The 19454-nt window shown below is 38.7% G+C and overlaps 1 protein-coding gene across 1 annotated transcript in view; it reads right to left on the bottom strand.

The window, feature by feature from the left end:
• Positions 1–19454, bottom strand: part of GLI3 (GLI family zinc finger 3) — a 258402-nt gene that overhangs the window by 226675 nt on the left and 12273 nt on the right. The window contains exon 2 of the mRNA XM_069461897.1: positions 17941–18105. Coding sequence (XP_069317998.1) covers positions 17941–18064 — 124 coding nt within the window. The 5' untranslated portion in view covers positions 18065–18105. The remainder of the gene's footprint in view (positions 1–17940; positions 18106–19454) is intronic.

The following is a 19454-nucleotide window of genomic DNA, read 5'->3' as shown; positions in this document are numbered from 1 at the left end:
TCCCCAAGGCCTCATACAACTTTCCACCCACATTCCCAACCACCACCTCCCTGCCCCCAGCCCATGCCTACTTAATAAGCAACCTACATAGGCTGGGATCATTTTCTCAGATCACCAAGTCTTTGCTTCTGCTGCTCCCCCGACCTCAAATGTCTTTCTCTTTTATCTTATTTTCCAGCTCCCAGTCCCCCCTGCTGTGTGCCTCTGCCTCCATCATGTACACAAAAAGGATCTAATTCATGTGTTACCTCTTCTGTAAGACCTTCCCTCATCCTCTGTAGATATCATTTAGATTGCACTTAAAGTTGTACTGAAATTTTATTCATCCAAGTATACGTATCTTCAGAGCAGGCCTCATATTTTACTAATCTTCACAACTAAATACAGTGTCTGGCACTTAGCATGGCCTCAGTAAGTGTCTGTTGACTATGAGAATCACATCAGTAAAAGAGAACCTTACATTTCTAATTGCATGGAATTAGGAGAAAATGGTTTCAGAAAACATGATGGTCCAGGATTTTCTATATTTTATTTCCCTGAATTCTGTCCCCAATCACCTCCTGAGCTTGACTCCATTTGAGTATGTTTAAGAAAAAAGAATAGTTCTTAGTAGACAGTAATCCCCTGGGCAGGGTCTAGACATGAAAAGTTCTATTGTATGCATGATTTCCCCGAGACACTCCTGCAGGGAAAGAAGGAAGTTCGAATTTCTCTGTGGGCTGGCAAATTTTCTGTACTTATTGGCAGGGCTCTGATAAATTTGTATCTCCCCAGACAAAAGGCCAACCAAATACTGGATGATTTGAAATTTGGAAAATAAACAAGAGACATGTCTCTCAATTATACTATTTCCAAAAGCTTCCAGGAGCGGGTTATGGGCATGCTTTCAAGCGTATGAAGTTGAGGCTTAAGTAACTACTGGAATTACACCTTAGACAGCAACACTTCCTCTCTTCAAAGGGATGTATATGCTGCTATTGGCGTTCTTAAAGGTGTTTGTGATTTCTCTCTTTTATAAGAATTCTGCTTCATACATATGCAACATAGCAACATACCATGCACAGAACCAAGACCATCTCCTTCACATACTCCTCTTTTCAATTTGGCCATGACCAGCATCATCTTAAGTCTAGTACCCCCAAGTCACTGGTTACCTAAGGTTACCTCAAAGTCATGGTAACCTCAGGTCAATAATAAGAGCTCCAATATTCCCTGGGCCTTTTCCACTGCTATCAATGTAACCCCAACAACAAGAAATAACAAACAGCCTCAACTCACTCCTAATCCTCAACCCTGGCATTGATACATTTCAGAAGAAAAAAGCCAACACGTAACAGATACCAGTATCAAAGAACATAGAGGGCAGCTGCTGAGACTTCATAAAAATGCAGCCTGATGTAGAGAAGCTGGAGAATTGTGCTTTTCCTGAGAGCATACAAGAGGTATTCACATTAACCAAAGTACTTATCGATGTACCTGCAACTTTCAATTCAAGACAGATAAGACAAAAGTAAAACTAAATTGTTTCCAGAACATGTTAAAGTATGAAAGGTGAAAATACAGCAAACACCTGTTAGGTCTTGCCAACGGTTATTTCCTACACATTTTCTTATAAGTGACAGATTTTAAAAAAAAGAAAGAAAGAAAACTTCTGAAGATGAATGCAGAATGTGGACACCAAAGCAAGTGTTCATTTGTGTAGCTCTGACGTATGCCTGGGAAGAGAGTAACCTTATGAGAATGCAACAGAAAAACAACTGTTTCCTACAGCCAATATAATTGCAATAAACCCTGGACACGTTAGCTTAATGTAATTCCAAATAAATGCCAAAGGGATATCTTTAAATCATGACATAGTTCAGAGACTTACATAAGCAATGTTCAGGTACCTACCACCCAGATTTAACACACATTAATGTTTTGTCATATTTGCTTAAAACCTTTTCTCTTTAAAGAAATAAGATGGTACAGATATAGTTAAACCCTCCCTATCTTACTCCCTTTCCAAATCCTCTCCATCTTGTTCCCTTTCCCCTCTCCCCAGAGGTAACCACTATCACAGAATTGATTGCATCCATCCATGGTTTTATACTTTTACTACATACATATGAATTCATAAATAACATAATTCTAAAAAGGTGTTCCTAAAGTTCAGTTAGAAGGAAAAAACTGAATAGAAGCCAAGAACCATTTGAAAAGGAACAATAATAAAAGATAATGTGCACTATCAGATAAAATGCACTGTATGCATAACATCTGAAAGTGTATGGTACTGGAGAAAGAACAGACAGATTGATCAATAGAATAAAATAGCTCAGAAAATGAAGCTAAAATATATATTAAGGCAGTGTCAGATTTAGGTATCATTTCAAGTCAGAGATACAAAAATTAGTAAACAATTATCTACCCCCAAAGAATGACAAATTAAAAAAAAAAAGACTTCAACAAACACTTCACAGAAGAGGATATCCAAATGGCCAATAAACATCTTTTTAGATACTTAGATCCCTCAGTCATCAGGGACAAATTAAAACTACAATTGGATACCACTACATAGCCAACAGAAGGGCCAAAATGAAAAATACAGAAAACACCTAGGGTTGGCAAGAATAAGAAGTAAATCTGTTACAACCACCTGGGAAAACTATTAGGCAGTATCTCGTAAGGCTGAATACATGTACCCCTAGGATACAGTAATTCCACTCCTAGATACATGTGTAACAGAAATGTGTACTCAGGTCCACCAAAAGACAGGTACCTAACAGCCAATTTTCCTAATGGCCAAACACTGGAAACCACCCAAAATGCCCATCAGCAGTAGAATGGGTAAACAGAGGAAGTGTTTCTCTCTTGATCTGGGTGCTGTTTACATGGTGTGTTCACACTGGGAAAATTCATCAAGCTGCTCATTTATATTATGTGCACTTTTCTATCTGTGTGTTTTACTTCAATTACAAAGTTTTTACAAAAAAGAGGTGAGGTTTTCAGCTATCATATCTTCTTTAAAAATATTTCACTAACATTGCTAAGTGTTTCTGAAAATGAGCACTCTCACAAACAGCTGATGGAAATATAAGCTGCTACATTTCTTGGAGCTAACTTGATACAATGTATTCTACACACAGTTTAGAAGGCCTTTCATCACATCATTATTTACAATTGGGAAAAAGAAACATGTAAATGTCCAATGACAGGGGATTGGTTGAGTAAATCACATGGCCATTGGAGCCAAGGTGGAGAGGATGGTTCACGACTTGGAAAATGCTTCAGCGAATGCTCATCTGAGAAAGCCAAGTAATGAACAAAGAGAGAGAGACTGAAAATATACCAAAATGTTAACAGATATTATCCAAATGGTGAAATTCCGGGCCATGTTCATGTTCTTCTTTTGTGGATTTTTGAATTTCCCAATGAGCAGGTATTCCTTTTATAAAAATAACAAAAACAAGTTTAAGACAGAGGAAAGCAGGGAATAATATGGGTAGCTCTAAGGTCTCAGGAAGTAGTGAGCAGGCTGCCCGAACGGTGGTTAAAGTAGAGGTGCCCTGCATTCCTTAGAGTCCTTAAGGTTCCACGTTTACTGAAAATCTTTCTAAAATGCATTATTTTAATAATTGTATATAGTAAACCACCTCCTCTTCATTAGACGATGCAGCATTTTCTCCAGGTGTCCCTGGGAAGGCCCTGCACCCTGGCCTCTGCTGCATCTGAATACTGCTGCCTCACTTTCCAGTAACAATGCTCCCCGGCTCTGCCTGTAAATTCCATTCTCAAGGAATATATGACAAATATGGGTTACATGAGAAGTTCAGTGTTTAGGGGTCTGGTAATCAAAGTTTATTGTACCCTTGGTTTTGTTTCTTTTTTCCACTCCAAAAAGTTTAAAGCAACTAAATTAGCATCAAAGAAATTTGCAAAAGCTCTAAGTGAAGCCATGATGAAATATAACTACATAAAACCAGATGCCAAGTAGAAAACTATGCAAGGACTCTGTGAAGATGTTTCAAGAGGTTTAAAAGAGGGCCATGGTCTGAGAGGAGTTAGTCACACAAAAGTCAAAATGCTCTTCCCAGCAGTCACACACATACACCCCAAGGAAGATGAGCACAGGAATCCCTGTTGGTAATAGGTGATAGATACCAAGTCTAAATCAACAAATGCACATCTCAGATTTCAGAGGATCAACTGCCATTGTGCCAACTGCCTGTAATTATCAGCAAATCAGCCAAAAGTGGGCAAAAATCTCCCTGGATTTGCACCTGAAACTGCTATCTATAGACTGCCCTGCAGAGTACCTGAAATTGTCTTTTACTCAACAATGTGATGGCACATTTTAGCCTAAATAAACTCTTCAGCAGTGTTTAACCCGTGATGGGCCTATACATGTATGTGATTTAGACAGTTTAACTTAAAAAGAATTCTGAATTTCCCTTTCTAAACTTAGATTATATTAACTCATTCTTTTCAAGCTCCTCTTACTTACATGACATCTTTCATGTTACATTCTTCTAAATTCCTGTGGAACTTAGAGTGTATGTCACAGAAACTGAATATCAGCGGGGAGAGCTCTTTAAATCATAGGACCCAAATCCCTCATTTTCAGAGATACAGTGAAGTGCAAGCAGAATCTTTTGGATCCTTGATGTGCAGCCCCTACAAAGTTAGCTAGGTTACAACTATGTCATCACATCACACTGTATATGAAAAAGACTCAGTTTTATGTTTCCTAATCACTGGGAGGCTCTCTTATAGGTAATCATTTCTTCAAAGAACAATTCTAATCATTCAACCAATAATTTCCCAGGGAAAGTTAGAGCTTCAAAACCTATCTGTAGATGAGAGCCTCTGGCAAATACCACGTCATAAATCTCTTTAGGAACCTGCACAAAGAGGGTAGAGGCCCATGCCCATAAAAAATGTTGCATAAAATAATTCCAAAGGGTTCATCCATTCTCTGAAGCCTATCCAGGAACCCCTGCTGTAGAAGATGGTTCATTTCTCTTAGATCCCATGTTGGACTTGAGGGAGTTGCCACTGTGGTCAGTGGGGTTTGTTTATGGAGGCAGGAGGTGGGCTTTCCTAGGGCTTGAAAACTGACATTACCTGCATGAGACAGAGTTCCTATAAAAATGTGAGTCTTGGGCCAGGCACGGTGGCTCACGCCTGTAATCCTAGCACTCGGGGAGGCTGAAGTGGGAGGATAACTTGAGGTCATGAGTTAGAGACCCCGTCTCTACTAAAAATAGAAAAATCAGCCGGGCATCATGGTGCATGCCTGTAGTCCCAGCTACTCGGCAGGCTGAGGCAGGAGAATCGCTTGAGCTCAGGAGTTTGAGATTGAAGTGATATCACTGCACTCTACCCAGGTGACAGACTGAGACTCTGTTTCAAAAAAGTAAAACAAAATAAAATGAAATAATAAAAATTTAACTCTTCTCCTTTTTTTAAAAGCACATACAATCTCTCACTTCTATTCTAAAATGAAAGTGTCCCCAACAAGTTAAAATAAAGTACAAAATTATACTAGCATTTACATGTAAGATTTGCACTTGTGTTATTAGTATACCCAAGTATTATGAAGTTTCCATATTTAATAAACACTGACTTTCTCCCCGTCACCAACCCACCCCCCAGCAGTTTGAATGTCACAGATCTAGTCTAGAATGGTGACCAAGCAATATTTTATAGTCTGGCCCCAGCTAATATAACCACTTCTTTATTAGAAAAGGGTTTTTCTTCTCTACACCTCACTCCCACTCCACATTTTGAAAAAGTAGTAAACAAAAAGAAATTTTTTTTCATTTTACAGTTTTTTTCCAAAACAAAAAGGAAAGTGAGAAGAGATTTACAAACGACCTTCTGATCCCTCTCGTCCCTTACAATCTATTGTTGTTGAAGAGAATCAAAATATAGATACTTTGCAGGTATCCATATGAAGACCTAGCAACAGGTACATAGAAGACCATGTTACCCTCTTCAGTCTAAAAACCCCAAACCATGCAGGAGTACTACCCCCTGCTAAACCAACATCAGTCACCAGCAAGAACAAGCAACAGTAGAAATGTTTCTACTGTAACACGATACATTGTCACCAGTCTCTTTAATCTTTGGATTTCCCCAATATTCAGTCAATATATATGCTGATATATGTGTATGTGAATACACATATGGATAGATAGATATAGATATTTACAAGCATTTTTTCCAAGTCATCCAGTTTTTTGGATCAAACTCATGGATGAAAATATTTTGAATTTTTATGAGACTGATCAAAGAAAGTGCTTTGATTTTATGTAAAAAAAGTTTCCCATTAAGATGGTAGCTATTTTTTCAAGCATGATTCCTTCTAATTGCGGAAAAGAGCTGAAAGGCTTTGTCAAGGGGCACATGTTTTCTATAAATCAAAACATAAATAAATGTGAGATTATTTCACTGGGCATACATATGGTTTTTGCTAAGTAAACTCTATTTATAAAACATTGTTAGCCTACACAGGAACTGCTGTCAACATTTATAGGAAAGGAACTTTTCTACTGCTCTGAAACTTGCCAGGATTTGAAAACAAGCCTAGAAACATTAGTTTTTCAGGACAGATTTGATTTAAAATTAATGTGAAATGGACCACTGTGTGTTTTCTAGTTTTTAAAGGCTTGGAAGAAATCTTCAATTGAATATTAGATTCATATTTTACCAGAAAATATTTACAATGCTAGAGTTACATTATTTTAACCATGTCATTATTCTATTCTTTCTACAAGTTCTCTTTTGGCTACGGGACAGGGTCTCGGATTATTTTTCTTATCATTGCCAATAGAACAAAACATATTCCGTGAAAGAGGAGTCTTTGACATCCACTAAAGATTAGTATTCAGAATTGCCACACCATCTTCTCCCAAAAGCTCATTTGCATGATCTCTTCTCTTTATATACTCATCCTAGACTACAAACAGATTTATCAGTCCTACTCAGAGAGCAGTCCTCAAAATAAAGTTTTCTGGGAAAGGAGTTAGCTACAACCAAGCTCGAAGCAAGAGTCCTTGACAACCAACAGCAAACCATAGAAGGTAACGGTAACCTTAATAATAATTTACGTTCTCCCTTTTCCATTCAACTTTTCTTTCTGGAGCTACAGTGCCTTCCAAAACAGAATTTTTTCCGATGCTTCTGCAATTAATATCTACTCGAGGTGGATCTAAGCCAATGGTTACAGTTTAGTCTTCAGCAGCTCCAGAGAGAGATCTCTAGCTCTCTTGGTTTTTTATTTCCTTTCAAGTTGCATCTTCCCCAGTTGTAAGATTTGTCCTCTATTGGCAAGAAAGGCGTTTGTTTTTATTTTTAATGATAAATATGCATGCAGAAATGAGTCATCACCTTGAATGGCAAGGGGAAAATGTTAGATAGTTCCAAAAAAAATAGCTCCAAGGATTTTAAAATCTGCATACGAAACACCTGAATTTCCAAGTTAAGAAAACATTTAAATATATTTAAGGATTACCTAACATGTAATTATCTGCTTATGATTAAACTGCTTTGGAAACAATGTAAAATGTCTTTACTCCCAAATATTTGTCCCAATTTATATGTAGAATTCCAATACTTAGCCCAATTTATATAGAGAATTCCATTTCTCTGCAGTATATTTTAAAAGGGGAAGGTGGTGTATAAAATGTAACCATGGTTCCAATAAGCCTCACAATAGTCATAGATAGGATCAAGAAGAAAAACAAAGTATTTCCTGTATCATTCATTTTTGTAATTTTGCTGATTAAGAGCTGGCTCCCCTAATGGTAGACACTAATGATTTTGAAATTATAAGGAAAGGCTGAATTCTCCAGAACTTCTGCTCCTAATCAATCACCAGAGATCAGTGACATCATTAGCGCCTTTGATCACTGCTCCTCTTTCAAGCTCAGAGGGGACTGGATTGATCCTTGCTAGCTCAGAGAATGGAGAAACACCTAGGAACACAATTCACCGTGAAACATGAGAAGTCATCAGCATCTCTTCCCCTCCTTCAAGAGGAACAGAGAGCACATTCCAGAGCGGCCCAACACCAAACAATAGAGCCACCTCATTAAATCCAAACCTAATTCCCTTCCTATCTTACTAGGATTCCCAAAGCGCTTTAAGAGAGGAAGGGATGATAAGCTACTTTTCTTTCAAAGAGCCTAGGTTATGAACCCTTCAGTTTGGTCTTCCTTACCCAATACACCTACCGGGACAACCCCCAAATCCCTTCACCATGGGGGGAGGGAGAGAGTCTGTGGATTTTTCTTTTACATTTTCCCCATTACAAAGCACTTAAACAATGGAGAACTTCTTCTATTTCTGAATTTTTACTTAATGAAACAAGGAATGTTTTTAAAATAAATTTTACTTTACTTTCTTTTAAAATTTCACTTAATAAACTGCTAGTTACTCTACATTAGGCAAAAAAGAAAGTCCTTGGTTGTAAGGTTGGCTTCTACAATTTCAAGATACTTGGATTGCAATCATTTTGGGAATGAAAACTTTTAATTGCCCTTTACGACTTTTGTTCCATTGTTGTTTCTTTCCCCTCCTTATAAGACCAGTCTAATTGCGCTTCATGAACAGTGGTGGAATGTAGTTTATTATCTCCCTCATCAGGTGATCAATGATTTCATTAATAAGACAGATAACAAAACTGTCATATCATCGACACTGTTATGAAAGATGATCCTAGCTTCCCGCTCCATTTTCCAAGGTCTGGGGTTCTCTGTGGCAGCTCTGAGTCCATTCAATATTTTCCACAGACAGAGAAAAGTGAAAATCCATTTTGAAACCAATTTCAATTAGGATCCAGAAGCTGTTATCACAGGTGTCGCAGAATGGGCCCGTAAGTGGAAATGTCGCCTATCCATTCTGAAATGAAACCTTATCAGGGGCTACAAAGATGGCTGGGGACAGCCTATCTGTAAATTACTTTTCGTCCTGTGTTAACTCAACCTTAGTTCTGTCATATGGAATTCTTTCCATCCACTAGTAATAATCTAATGACTAACTAGACACAGCACCCAAACGGCTTTCAGGCGGGCAGGGCTGTCCCCTTAAACATGGGTACAAACGCAAACACACTCAGGCCTGCAGGCAAGCAGAGGGACAGGCATGCTTTAAATGATAGAACTAAAAGTTTATTATGGGAAATAAAAGAAGCCCGTCTCCACCCATTGCATTCCTGGTGATTTTTCAATTGCAAACTCCAAGGCCCCGTTATTTCATTAATGCAGCACCCAAGTAGTGAGGCTTTTCTCTCTCACATCTTTCAGTCTCCTTTTAGCAAATTATCCCATGACGGCGGATTTATTCAGTCAAAGACCTCGGACTTTGAGAGGCAACAAAAGAATCAAGAGACTTTCTGGTCCACCTGCCTGGCGAATGATGAGGCAGGAAAAGTCTCCCCCAGAGAAACCAATCAAACCATTGTGTGGCACAGTCAGACCTTTTCAACTGTCAAGCCAGAGAGCAGGGAAAGAGATGAAAGAACGTGGGATGAAGCTACCATTTACGGAACCATGTGGGAATGGTCTCCTAAGATTTAATAATTGGGATGGAACTCAACTTTCTACAACTAAAGGGGAAAAAAAAAAAAAAAAGAAAGGAAGAAAGAGACCAAGAAGAGGAAAGACTCAAAGAAAGGGGGAGAAAAAGAGCAAGGAAGAAATAAAATAGCAGCCTAAGTTGTACTAGGAATAACTTTTTTATAAAAATTTCTCTACCTAAGGTGAAGTCCTATCTATATAAGCAAAGGACAAAGGGGAAAGATGCTTCCAAAAAGAGGAAAAAAAAGATGGGAAGAAAAAAAGAGAAAATTTTGTAAAGCCTGTGAGATTTTTTCTCTGGTTGTAGCTGCATTAAATGTTCAGATTCTATATTTCTCATGCAATTAATTCAGAGTAACACAAATAAACAACAAAAGCCCTTATTAATATGGCTCCCTTATAGTTTTAATCACAAAAGGGGATTTTAAATTGGCCTAAAATGTACATTTGACTGGACACTCAAAAAAGATTGAAACTGGCAGAGGCCTTGGATTGTATGTTTCTGAGCAGTTTTCAGAAACATTTCAGTTCTACTATAAATTCAATATGAGATATTTAAATAGGAAAAAAAAAACTTGAAAGTAAGTATTGTTAGCAGAACCTAAAAAATCATGAAATAAACACAATGTCAGGCAGCTCCTGCAGTGCCTACGCTTTCCGTTATTACCGGTGACTCGATTATTACTGGTAACAGTATGCATTACTGAGCTGCATTTGAAGCACAATTATTTGTCAAAATTTGGGGGGAGGGGATGCTGGAACTATTCTGTGTCTCCATGCTGGTGGTGGCTACATGATCTTATGAATTTGTCAACACTCACAGCACTGCACATCACAAAGAGTGAATTTTACTGTACGTAAATTTCACAAATAAATATAAACTAAAGCAGATGTATTTGGAAACGTTTCCACGTAAACAAGATAACAGGAAGTTTACTGCTTTTACCATCACCCTGTCTCCCACAAGCTGCCTGGAAAAACAAGCCCTCCCCCAACCTAGGGGGTCAGAGAGGTAAACGGTGGGAGGCCAGCAGCCACCTCCCCAGAGGGAGCTTTTCCTCCCACAATCACCGCCCATGAGCGTCCACTATTTATTTAGTGGTTGTTTCTGATTCTGACCAGTTTGTTTCTGAAAATCTGAAATACTCACACCACTTGGTCACAAGTGATGACCAGCAACCCAGAAACATTCCACAAGCAAAACACATCATGCTGTGGCTTCTTTTTTACTCCCAAGTTTGGAAAACTGTGGCAAAATGGGAGTGGTATTTATCTCTGATTTATCTGAACACATAGGAATTATTCTTTTAGAGAAAAAAATCCAATAGCTATATACAAGAGCAAAAAAAGAGTCTTGCCCTTAAGGAAGCACCTTAGTACAAAATTAGTGATTTCATCCAATAATTTCAGTGAGCACTTTTGAATGAGAAGTAGATCCTAAAAGCATTTGATTTGTTAAATCCCAACTTGTGCCAGTCTCAGGACCAATGATTTGGCTACTATTCCCTGATCCTAGCTCCTAACTAGCCTGTTAAGCTACAACCTGTTGACCAACCACATGTAAGGATTTTCTGCTAGTCAATACCTTCTAATTCTATCAGATTAAAGCTGAACAATTTGTAGATTACTAACAAATGATATTGAAAAGAGTGTGATGAAATGTATTGATGAATTAAATCCTAGCAAATTATATCCAAAAGAATCTACTACTATTACTAACAATAGCTAACATTGAGTACTCATTGTGCCAGAGTCAGAGAGGTTAAGTATTTAACCCAAGATCACACAGCAATTACATGGCAGGACTAGGGTTCAAACCCTAGCCTCTCGCTGCACAACACTACACAATGGCTCTGTTACACATGCCCTGCCCACTGTCCCACAGCACTGGCAAGCATGTGTTGTACTTTGCTGGCTTACTCCATATCTGCTGAGGCCCCCTCAGCACAAAACACTGAACTGGGGTTGAGGGGCATAAAAAAAAAAAAACAAAAATGGGTGGTACTCTCAAGAAGTTTAACTAAAATATTAAAAATAAATGTTACGGAGGAGGAGAAAGGATAATAAGGAAGAGCACATGGGATTTTTAGGGCAGTGAAAATATTCCATAGATTTCTGTAGTGGTAGATACATGACATTTATGCATTTGTCAAAACCCATAGAACTGTACAACACAGAGAGTGAACCCTAATGTCAGCTATGGACTTCAGTTAATAACAGTGTGTCAGTATCAATTCATCAGCTGTAACAAATGTATCACCTTAATGCAAGATATTAATAACAGGAGAAACTGGGGGCGGAGGGAGTGGAAGGGAACTCTGTACTTTCTGCTCAATTTTCCTGTAAACCTAAACTGTTCAAAAATCCAAAGTCTGTTCATTAAAATAATAATAATAAAAAGACAAAATACAAAACAATTCTCAAATGGTACTAAATAATTCTCAAAAGGACACAAGATCATACAGGGAGAGAAAGAGACTGAGAACATACTCACATTTGAGAAGAATTTGAACAGACATTATGTTAGCAAAATACTTGTTCTATGGAGAAACATAAACAAAGGCAAAGAGCCCTTCCATTTGGCTAAAGCCCTGGTTACAGAATGGGATGGTAGAGCTTATCAGATTGCAATGTCAGACTGGGGTTAGATTTTAGAAGATACCTACATATTAAGTTAAAGACTGTGAGCTTTATTCTACAGGTCACCAGGAGTCACTGAAGATTCTAGAGCAGGGGTGTGGCATAAGCAGAACTGTACTAAGATTAATTTAGCAGGAGCAAGTCTCACGTATAGAAGAGTGGAGACCAAAGGCAAGGTGACTGGACAGAAGGACATTTTAATTGTCCAGGCATGAGGTAGTGAGGGTTTAAATAGCATAGTGCATTAGGGTGGCCTGAAGGGACAACATATGGATGAATAATTACAGATGAAAATCTAGCAGGACCTCAAAGCTGGTAGGACACAGGAAGTATGAGAGGGGGAAGGGTCAAAGGTGATGGTGCAGTTTCAAGCCCGGGTGACCACAGGACAGGTGATATACCTAGCCAAGATAAAGAATACAGTGGTAACCAGAGTTTGGAGCCTGGGAGAATCAGGGCTCTTATGAGAATCAGATTATTCATCATCAGTTAGTCAATTTACAAACAGGAAAGCTCTTTTAAAAGAATAAAATCTAACTCTAATACAACACAAACTACCCTACAAATGGGCATCATAACCTGAAAGGAAATAGCCCATCGCCAAAAAAGAATCAAGAAAAGGGAAACGCACATGCTGTTTCTAATGCAATAACCCATGATCAGTACATCAGTTTTCAAGGTTAAAGAGATCAAAATAAATTCTCTTAAAATTATCTTCCCTATTTTCTGATTTAAGAAGGCAGAAAGATTGCTTTTTTTAATGTATCCTTCCTTAAGATGTGCAAACTTGGTCACTTTTGGGATTTGTGGAACATCCTGAACTATTTTTCAGACATCTAAGTCCAGCAAATTCACCGTTACTTTAGCAAACATATTTCCCTTAATTTGAAAACCTATGTGTATTTTCAAGAAAACACAATGCTTTTGTTTTGGATTTATAACATGTAACTCATCAACATGTTTTATCCTAACAGCAATGTCTAATGTTTGCAGAGCTCTTACTATATGTTTATGGCATGGTACAGGCATTGCCTCACTTAACCCTCCCAGAGAAGCTGTGAAGTAAATCTAATGATCGTCTTGCTAAACAGATGAGGAAACTGAGACATTGAGAAGTTAATCTGTCCGCACTCACACAGCTAGCCCACAACTCAACCCAAGCTTTCAGATCCCAAAACCTGTGCGTGCTCTGAACCAACATCCATTTTATCCAAAAGTCCTGTCCACCCGTCTGTCACATGCCAAGAAAAGGGACATGGCAAAGAAAAAGGGTTGGACCTCTAAAGAGACAAGAAACTGACACTCACAACCGGCCATCTATACGGTGTGAACTGTCTGCCCATTTCCAACCAGAATTGGGCACATCCTACCACAAAAAAAGATCTAGGAGACCAGAACTCATGGTGCAGAACAGCCATGAATTTCAAACTTCCAATGAAAGGCAAAAAAGCCATCTCACTCCCAGCCAGGAGACCAACAGACATCATGCAATGGACAGTTTGAAAGCAACTCATAAGTCTAGGAAGTAAGCAAAAGTTAAAGCAAAAAAAAAAAAAGGACATCCCCTTAGGTGTTTGTAGACCGCAACACTTTCCCCTTACAAACCTGGAAGAAATTTCTTTTTTAAGCAGAGAATCAAGTTCTTTTTGAAAGAATCAAAGTGAACAGGGAACTTCCTCTCCATTGTTAATCTATCAACTTTGGTATCAGATTGCATCACCATTAGGATAATAATTTCTGCTTTCTATCACCTAGGGTATGTTCCCAATAACTACCAGATCCGATAAAACACCCCCAAGACCATGGCCTGCATACATTTATCATTAGTTTCTTTCTTTTCTAAAGCGGAGTAGAAGATTAACAAGAACTATCAGATTACTCCTTTTAAAAAAAATTGTGGGCTAAAAATGAGGCAAACACTTCAGATTAAAAGTCAGTATTTGCAAGTCATTGAAGAAAATTTTATATGAAAATGAGAATGTGTAAAACATTGGAAGATCTAGATTTAAAGACTCTCATTATTTAGAAAACATGACACATCGCTTAGGAAGGAAGTAATGAATCCATACCAGAAACAAACTGATTACTAAAGTATTTTACTTATAGCCTTGGAATATTAACAGACATAGACATTTTTAAGTTAACAATGACACCTAATACTTGAATACATATTTTATATGTAAAAGCCACCATGTTGGATGCCAAAAATGATCACTTATATCAAAACTGCACTTAAATAATACAGAAAACTAAATGTCACCTCCTTTGTCACTTACATATCAAAAATGACACTGAAGTTTAATATCAAACTATGGGCATGTGAAACTATGGGTACATTGCAGTTCCTGCATAAAGACTATTGAAGGCTTTAAATGTTGGTCTAGGTTCTTATAGGTTAAAAAACCAAATGTGGCTTGTCATTTTTTCCATACAAAATCTAAAACACAGTTTTTCACTTGTGTTGTTTTAAATTTCAGTGTTAAGTGGCAAATGCTTATTTAAAATGCTATTCAAGGTTTCTGAACCATACCTTTGGGTTGTGTGTATGTGTGTGTTTAAACAAAACTCTATATGAATGTTATTCTAGGAGCAGCTACTCCGCTGAGGAAAGCACAAAAACAGATGTGTAAGGACATGCAGTGGAATGTGCGTGGTTTGGCTGGGAAGACACAATCAAGAATAAATTGCACCACAGAATGGCTGGAAAAGTTAATTAAGTCAACTTAACCAATAACTTAGCCAGTAACAAAACTTTTCTGTTCATTCCTTGGATTTTAATCATGAAATGGTGGATGGGAGAGAAAATGCATATATACATTCACTAGGTTCCTGAGACTGAACTCATTTTTCACTGTTCAGTTAGGAATGGATGAATTTCAGAGCTTTGTAAAGAAAGCATAAGAAACCACCCCCCCCACCCCCACGGAAATAATAACAATCAGTACTACCTGTTATAGCATCCAGATGATTCTATTTTACTTTTTGTGAATAGCCTCAGTGTAGGTATCCAAGCATTTCCAAAATATTCATAGAGAAAAAGAGAAATGACAGGAAGAGAGACAAATGGACACAGCCACAGACAGACTTAAGGACAGAGGGCCGTGGAGATGGCAGCCACCAGCCAGCACACACACAGGGCCCACAGTGCCCCAACCTGGGGAAGCCTGCACCCTACAAGCTCTAAACCCAAACAGGGCTCAGGACCAAAGCCCACACCCTGGTCTGTGTGCCCAGGGCCGAGTGCAGCGGGAGAGAGACCAGGTAGGAGCCTGCAGAACAAAGAGGCTCCACAGAGTACTCTGTAAAAAAAGATCACTGTAATGAGCATTCACATAAACGAAGAAAAAGGTTTATTTTCCTTTCTTTTGCTTTTTCCTGTCTTAAATTTGTTTGCTTGTTTTCCCGGAATCCACCTGTCAGGCTGAAATCCATGTTTAAAAACAGCACTTCCATTTTTCTTGTATTTGATTGGATCTTTATGTTGTCCCAAAATAAAAAGCAGTAAATCCCTGAGAAAAAACAGAAACACTAAAAAAAAAAAAAAAAAAAAAAAAAAAATGGTCAGAGCTCGAAGGATCTCTAAGACAGCTGTCCTTCAGGCATGTGCCCCAAAAACTTGACTAAGGAGTGCCTGCCCCCAAACAGGACAGGATTTATACACCTCTAGGAGGAATGTAGGTTTCAAGGGTACAGGCCAATCATGGCAGGAAGCCAGTGTGGAATGGGGTTGAGGAAACAGATGTGTGATTAATTCAAACTATAAGACTAACTTTTGTAAACCACGACTGCTCCTTCTCTGACTAATTTTCTTTCGTGGCTTCCTGGCTGCCATGGGGCTGGCCAGGTTGATTCTGCTCCCAGTCACCCTCAACAGATTCACGAAGGAAACCTAAAGTCAAACAGTGGCTCAAGACAAGTGCAGCAGCAGAAAACCTCCTGAGCACGTGGCCAGGAGTGGGGGTGGCAGAAGCAGCAGGATCTTCGTGAGAAGGAAGCACTGTGGTCCCCTCTGCTGAGATTCACAAACAGGACATCACTCCTGCAGGCTCCACCCCGAGCAGCAGCATCTAAAACCCACCCTCGCTTGTTCTCACCTGTTCTCACACTCACACACACCATAAAGATAACCAGACGTTGATGTTTCCTGAAGTGTCAAATGCAGAAAGTGTTTATTTCTACAAAATTACTATTAAAATTACCAAATAACCAACACTGCATGTACTGGTATTTCTGAAAATAAGTTTGTTTAAATTTTACAAATTCCAGAAAAAAGAAACAGGAGTAACACATTTTTATGGAGAAATATGCCTTCTATAACCACAGTGGGAGAATAATGCAAATATTCTGGCTCAATTAAAATAAGCTCCAGTCCTGACTTTAAATACCACCAATAAAGGGAGAAATATAGACATATTTTCACATATATGTAAATTCATTATTTTAACCCAGGCAAAAATATACCTCCCTAAGGATCAATTCAAAACTGGACTCATTAGCCAGTGGGTTTAACAGCCAGCTCCTTCTACCCCCTGCACAGCCTGCAATGCACACTTAGGAAACTGGGTGAGCAAGAGCAGGCTCTCTCAGCAGACACAGATGGACCCAGAGAGCAGTGGCCAGTCTCCTCAGGAACATCTGCCCTTAGAGGCTAGGGTTCTGTGAATCAGTTACCTTCCACAGCAGATTCTGACTCTCAGATGTAAAAAATCATAAATGAATCTAGCAAAACCATTCCTGGAATAAAGAAAATATAAGCCCACAGAAAGAAAGTAGCAGGTTGGTTCATGCAAATTAGTGTGCCCAGATAGGCAGTGGTCAGGAACTAGGAGGACGGGCCAGTCATTCTTCCCAAGGGCACATGAAAAAGTAGAGTCAAATTCAGGGAGGCCAGGAATGGCTATGAAATCTACGAAAAGCAAAGGCATTATGGCCCACAACAGAGGAAAAGTGGGGACAGAGAGTGAAGGTTACCATTAGCCTCAGTCTGTTTTTACCAAGGGCGGGTCTCTGGGATTTTTCAATATTCCATGCTTGAACCACAATGCTTCTCAACACTTTGCTCAAATTTTTAAAATATAGCATATAGAAATGGAGGTTCTATGTTATCTCTGAATGCAATTAAGTAAATTAAATTTCTATAAGCCAACAACAAAACCTGCATCTCACATACTAATGTTACATTGAGGTTCAACCATTAACACATTTCAAAATCCTTTATAGTAGACTATTTAAAATTGGGGATTAAGAGGAGATCCTGTCACTAAATTTTTTTTAAGTTAAAAAATTATTTAATTTTTGCTAAGTCCCTTATGAACTTTGGTCTTCCATTCTAATCATATGTATCACTAATTTTGACAAGACAACTTTGCGTCTTCTGTAATAACTAATTATCCCAGCTCGTATAGACTTTCCATATAAAACACAAAGCATTTTGAACTCTCGCCAGGCTAATCAAGATGATTTCCAAAATGCCAAAACAGGAACTTCCTATAATAAATAATCTATCGCATTTACATCTCAAATTAGAAAATTTGGAAGTCAGCGTGTAGATGGAGTGCCAAAACAGAGATTACTGAAGCCTGCCCACTCCACGCCTTCCCCCACCCTCCGTCCCATTTGCTTTCTTTAGCGTCTCCTAGAACAAACACTGGTCCAGGTGCAAATGCTCAACTCACAAGGAATGCAGAGAACATAAAAATGACTGTAGGCTTGGCTGCTGGTAATCCCTGTGGCTACTCACCATTAGAAGTGGTGCTGGAGGCAACGGCTTTCTCGCTGACATCTGTCCGAGTGGAGCATTTCACTATGGAATTCTCAACTTTTTTCTTCTCAGTGGTCGTGGAGCTGTGGGACTGGGCCTCCATGACGTCTTCGCATTACTTCAGCTCCTCTCCACCAGGAATGCCTAAAGAAAACAACAGCGCCATCAACTTCAAAGAATGGTGGACAAGGAAAACCTCACTTTTAAAAGTCCATTTCCTCTGTCACCTGAGAAAAGCCTTGAGCTTTAGCAAATTCAAAATCTGGAGGACACTTCCGCACAAGTTTTCTAGCAAAAATGTCTCAAACTTTAACAAGCCAGTTGAATTCTATCTGCACAGGCGAAAGGAGATTAGCGGTAAATGTCCATAATAATGTGGGACTTTTCCCAAATTCCTACCAGACATTTGTTATCAAAATCGTCTAAATATTTCAATTTTCAACTGTGTCTATACTGTGAAACTCAAGCGTCACATTACTCATTTAAGCTACATCTACAAATATTATCTTTAGGTGGTCAACTTTATAGGAAGGGGCATTTGGACAACTTCCAAAGCAGAAGAAGGTTTTTAATTATTAATTAGATGTTTCAAAGAATGTCTGCCAATTTCCAATATCCAAGGCCTACTCAAAGTTCTGAATCATAGGGTAACTCATGCCAAGCAGCCAGTGAGTTCTGTCTCTTTCATTTAGATATCTGAATTGCAATATGCCTCTTAATCCTAATTCGTTCAGGTAAACTATACTCTTTAAGCTTTCTTAAGAAATAAGAATTTTTCAATTCATTTGCTTTGCATTTTTAGGACAAAAGTAATAGAACATGCTCTCAATCCCACAGGAAAAGTCAAAAGATCTCTGATAGCAAAGACTGGGCTCACTTAGAAAATATTAAAACTGGCCGGGCATGGTGGCTTACACCTGTAATCCTAGCACTCAGGGAGACCGAGGCAGGAGGATGGCTTGAGGTCAGGAGTTCAAGACCACCCTGGGCAACAGTGAGACACCGTCTCTACTGAAAATAGAAAAATTAGCTGGGTGAGGTAGTGGGCACCTGTAATCCCAGTTACTCGGGAGGCTGAGGTAGGAGGATCACTTGAGCCCAGGAGCTCGAGGCTGCAGTGAGCTATGATGACGCCACTGCACTCTAGCCCAGCGGACAGAGCAAGACTTTGTCAAGAAAGAAAGAAAGAAAGAAAGAAAGAAAGAAAGAAAGAAAGAAGGAAGGAAAAAATTAAAACTCAGCTCAAAGCAAGTTCGGTACCTCTGTCTTTCACTAGCTTCATTCATGTGATAATCGGCCTAACTCATCATTCATCAATTCTCACTCTATTTGCTTCCTGTTCTTTTTTGCAGTCATGTTCTACACCTACAAAGAATACAAGAAAAGATGAAAAGTATGCTCTCTAGCATGTTTTCTTCAAGCTATCTAGATTGTAACACCCATGGAGGGCATTTCTTAGGTCTAGTCATCTGCTTATTTTTCTACATTTAGCA

The sequence above is a fragment of the Eulemur rufifrons genome, chromosome 29 (assembly GCF_041146395.1).
Source record: "Eulemur rufifrons isolate Redbay chromosome 29, OSU_ERuf_1, whole genome shotgun sequence".
NCBI lineage: Eukaryota > Metazoa > Chordata > Mammalia > Primates > Lemuridae > Eulemur > Eulemur rufifrons.
Note: the sequence above shows the minus strand (reverse complement) of the source record. Positions and strands in the feature narration are given on the sequence as shown.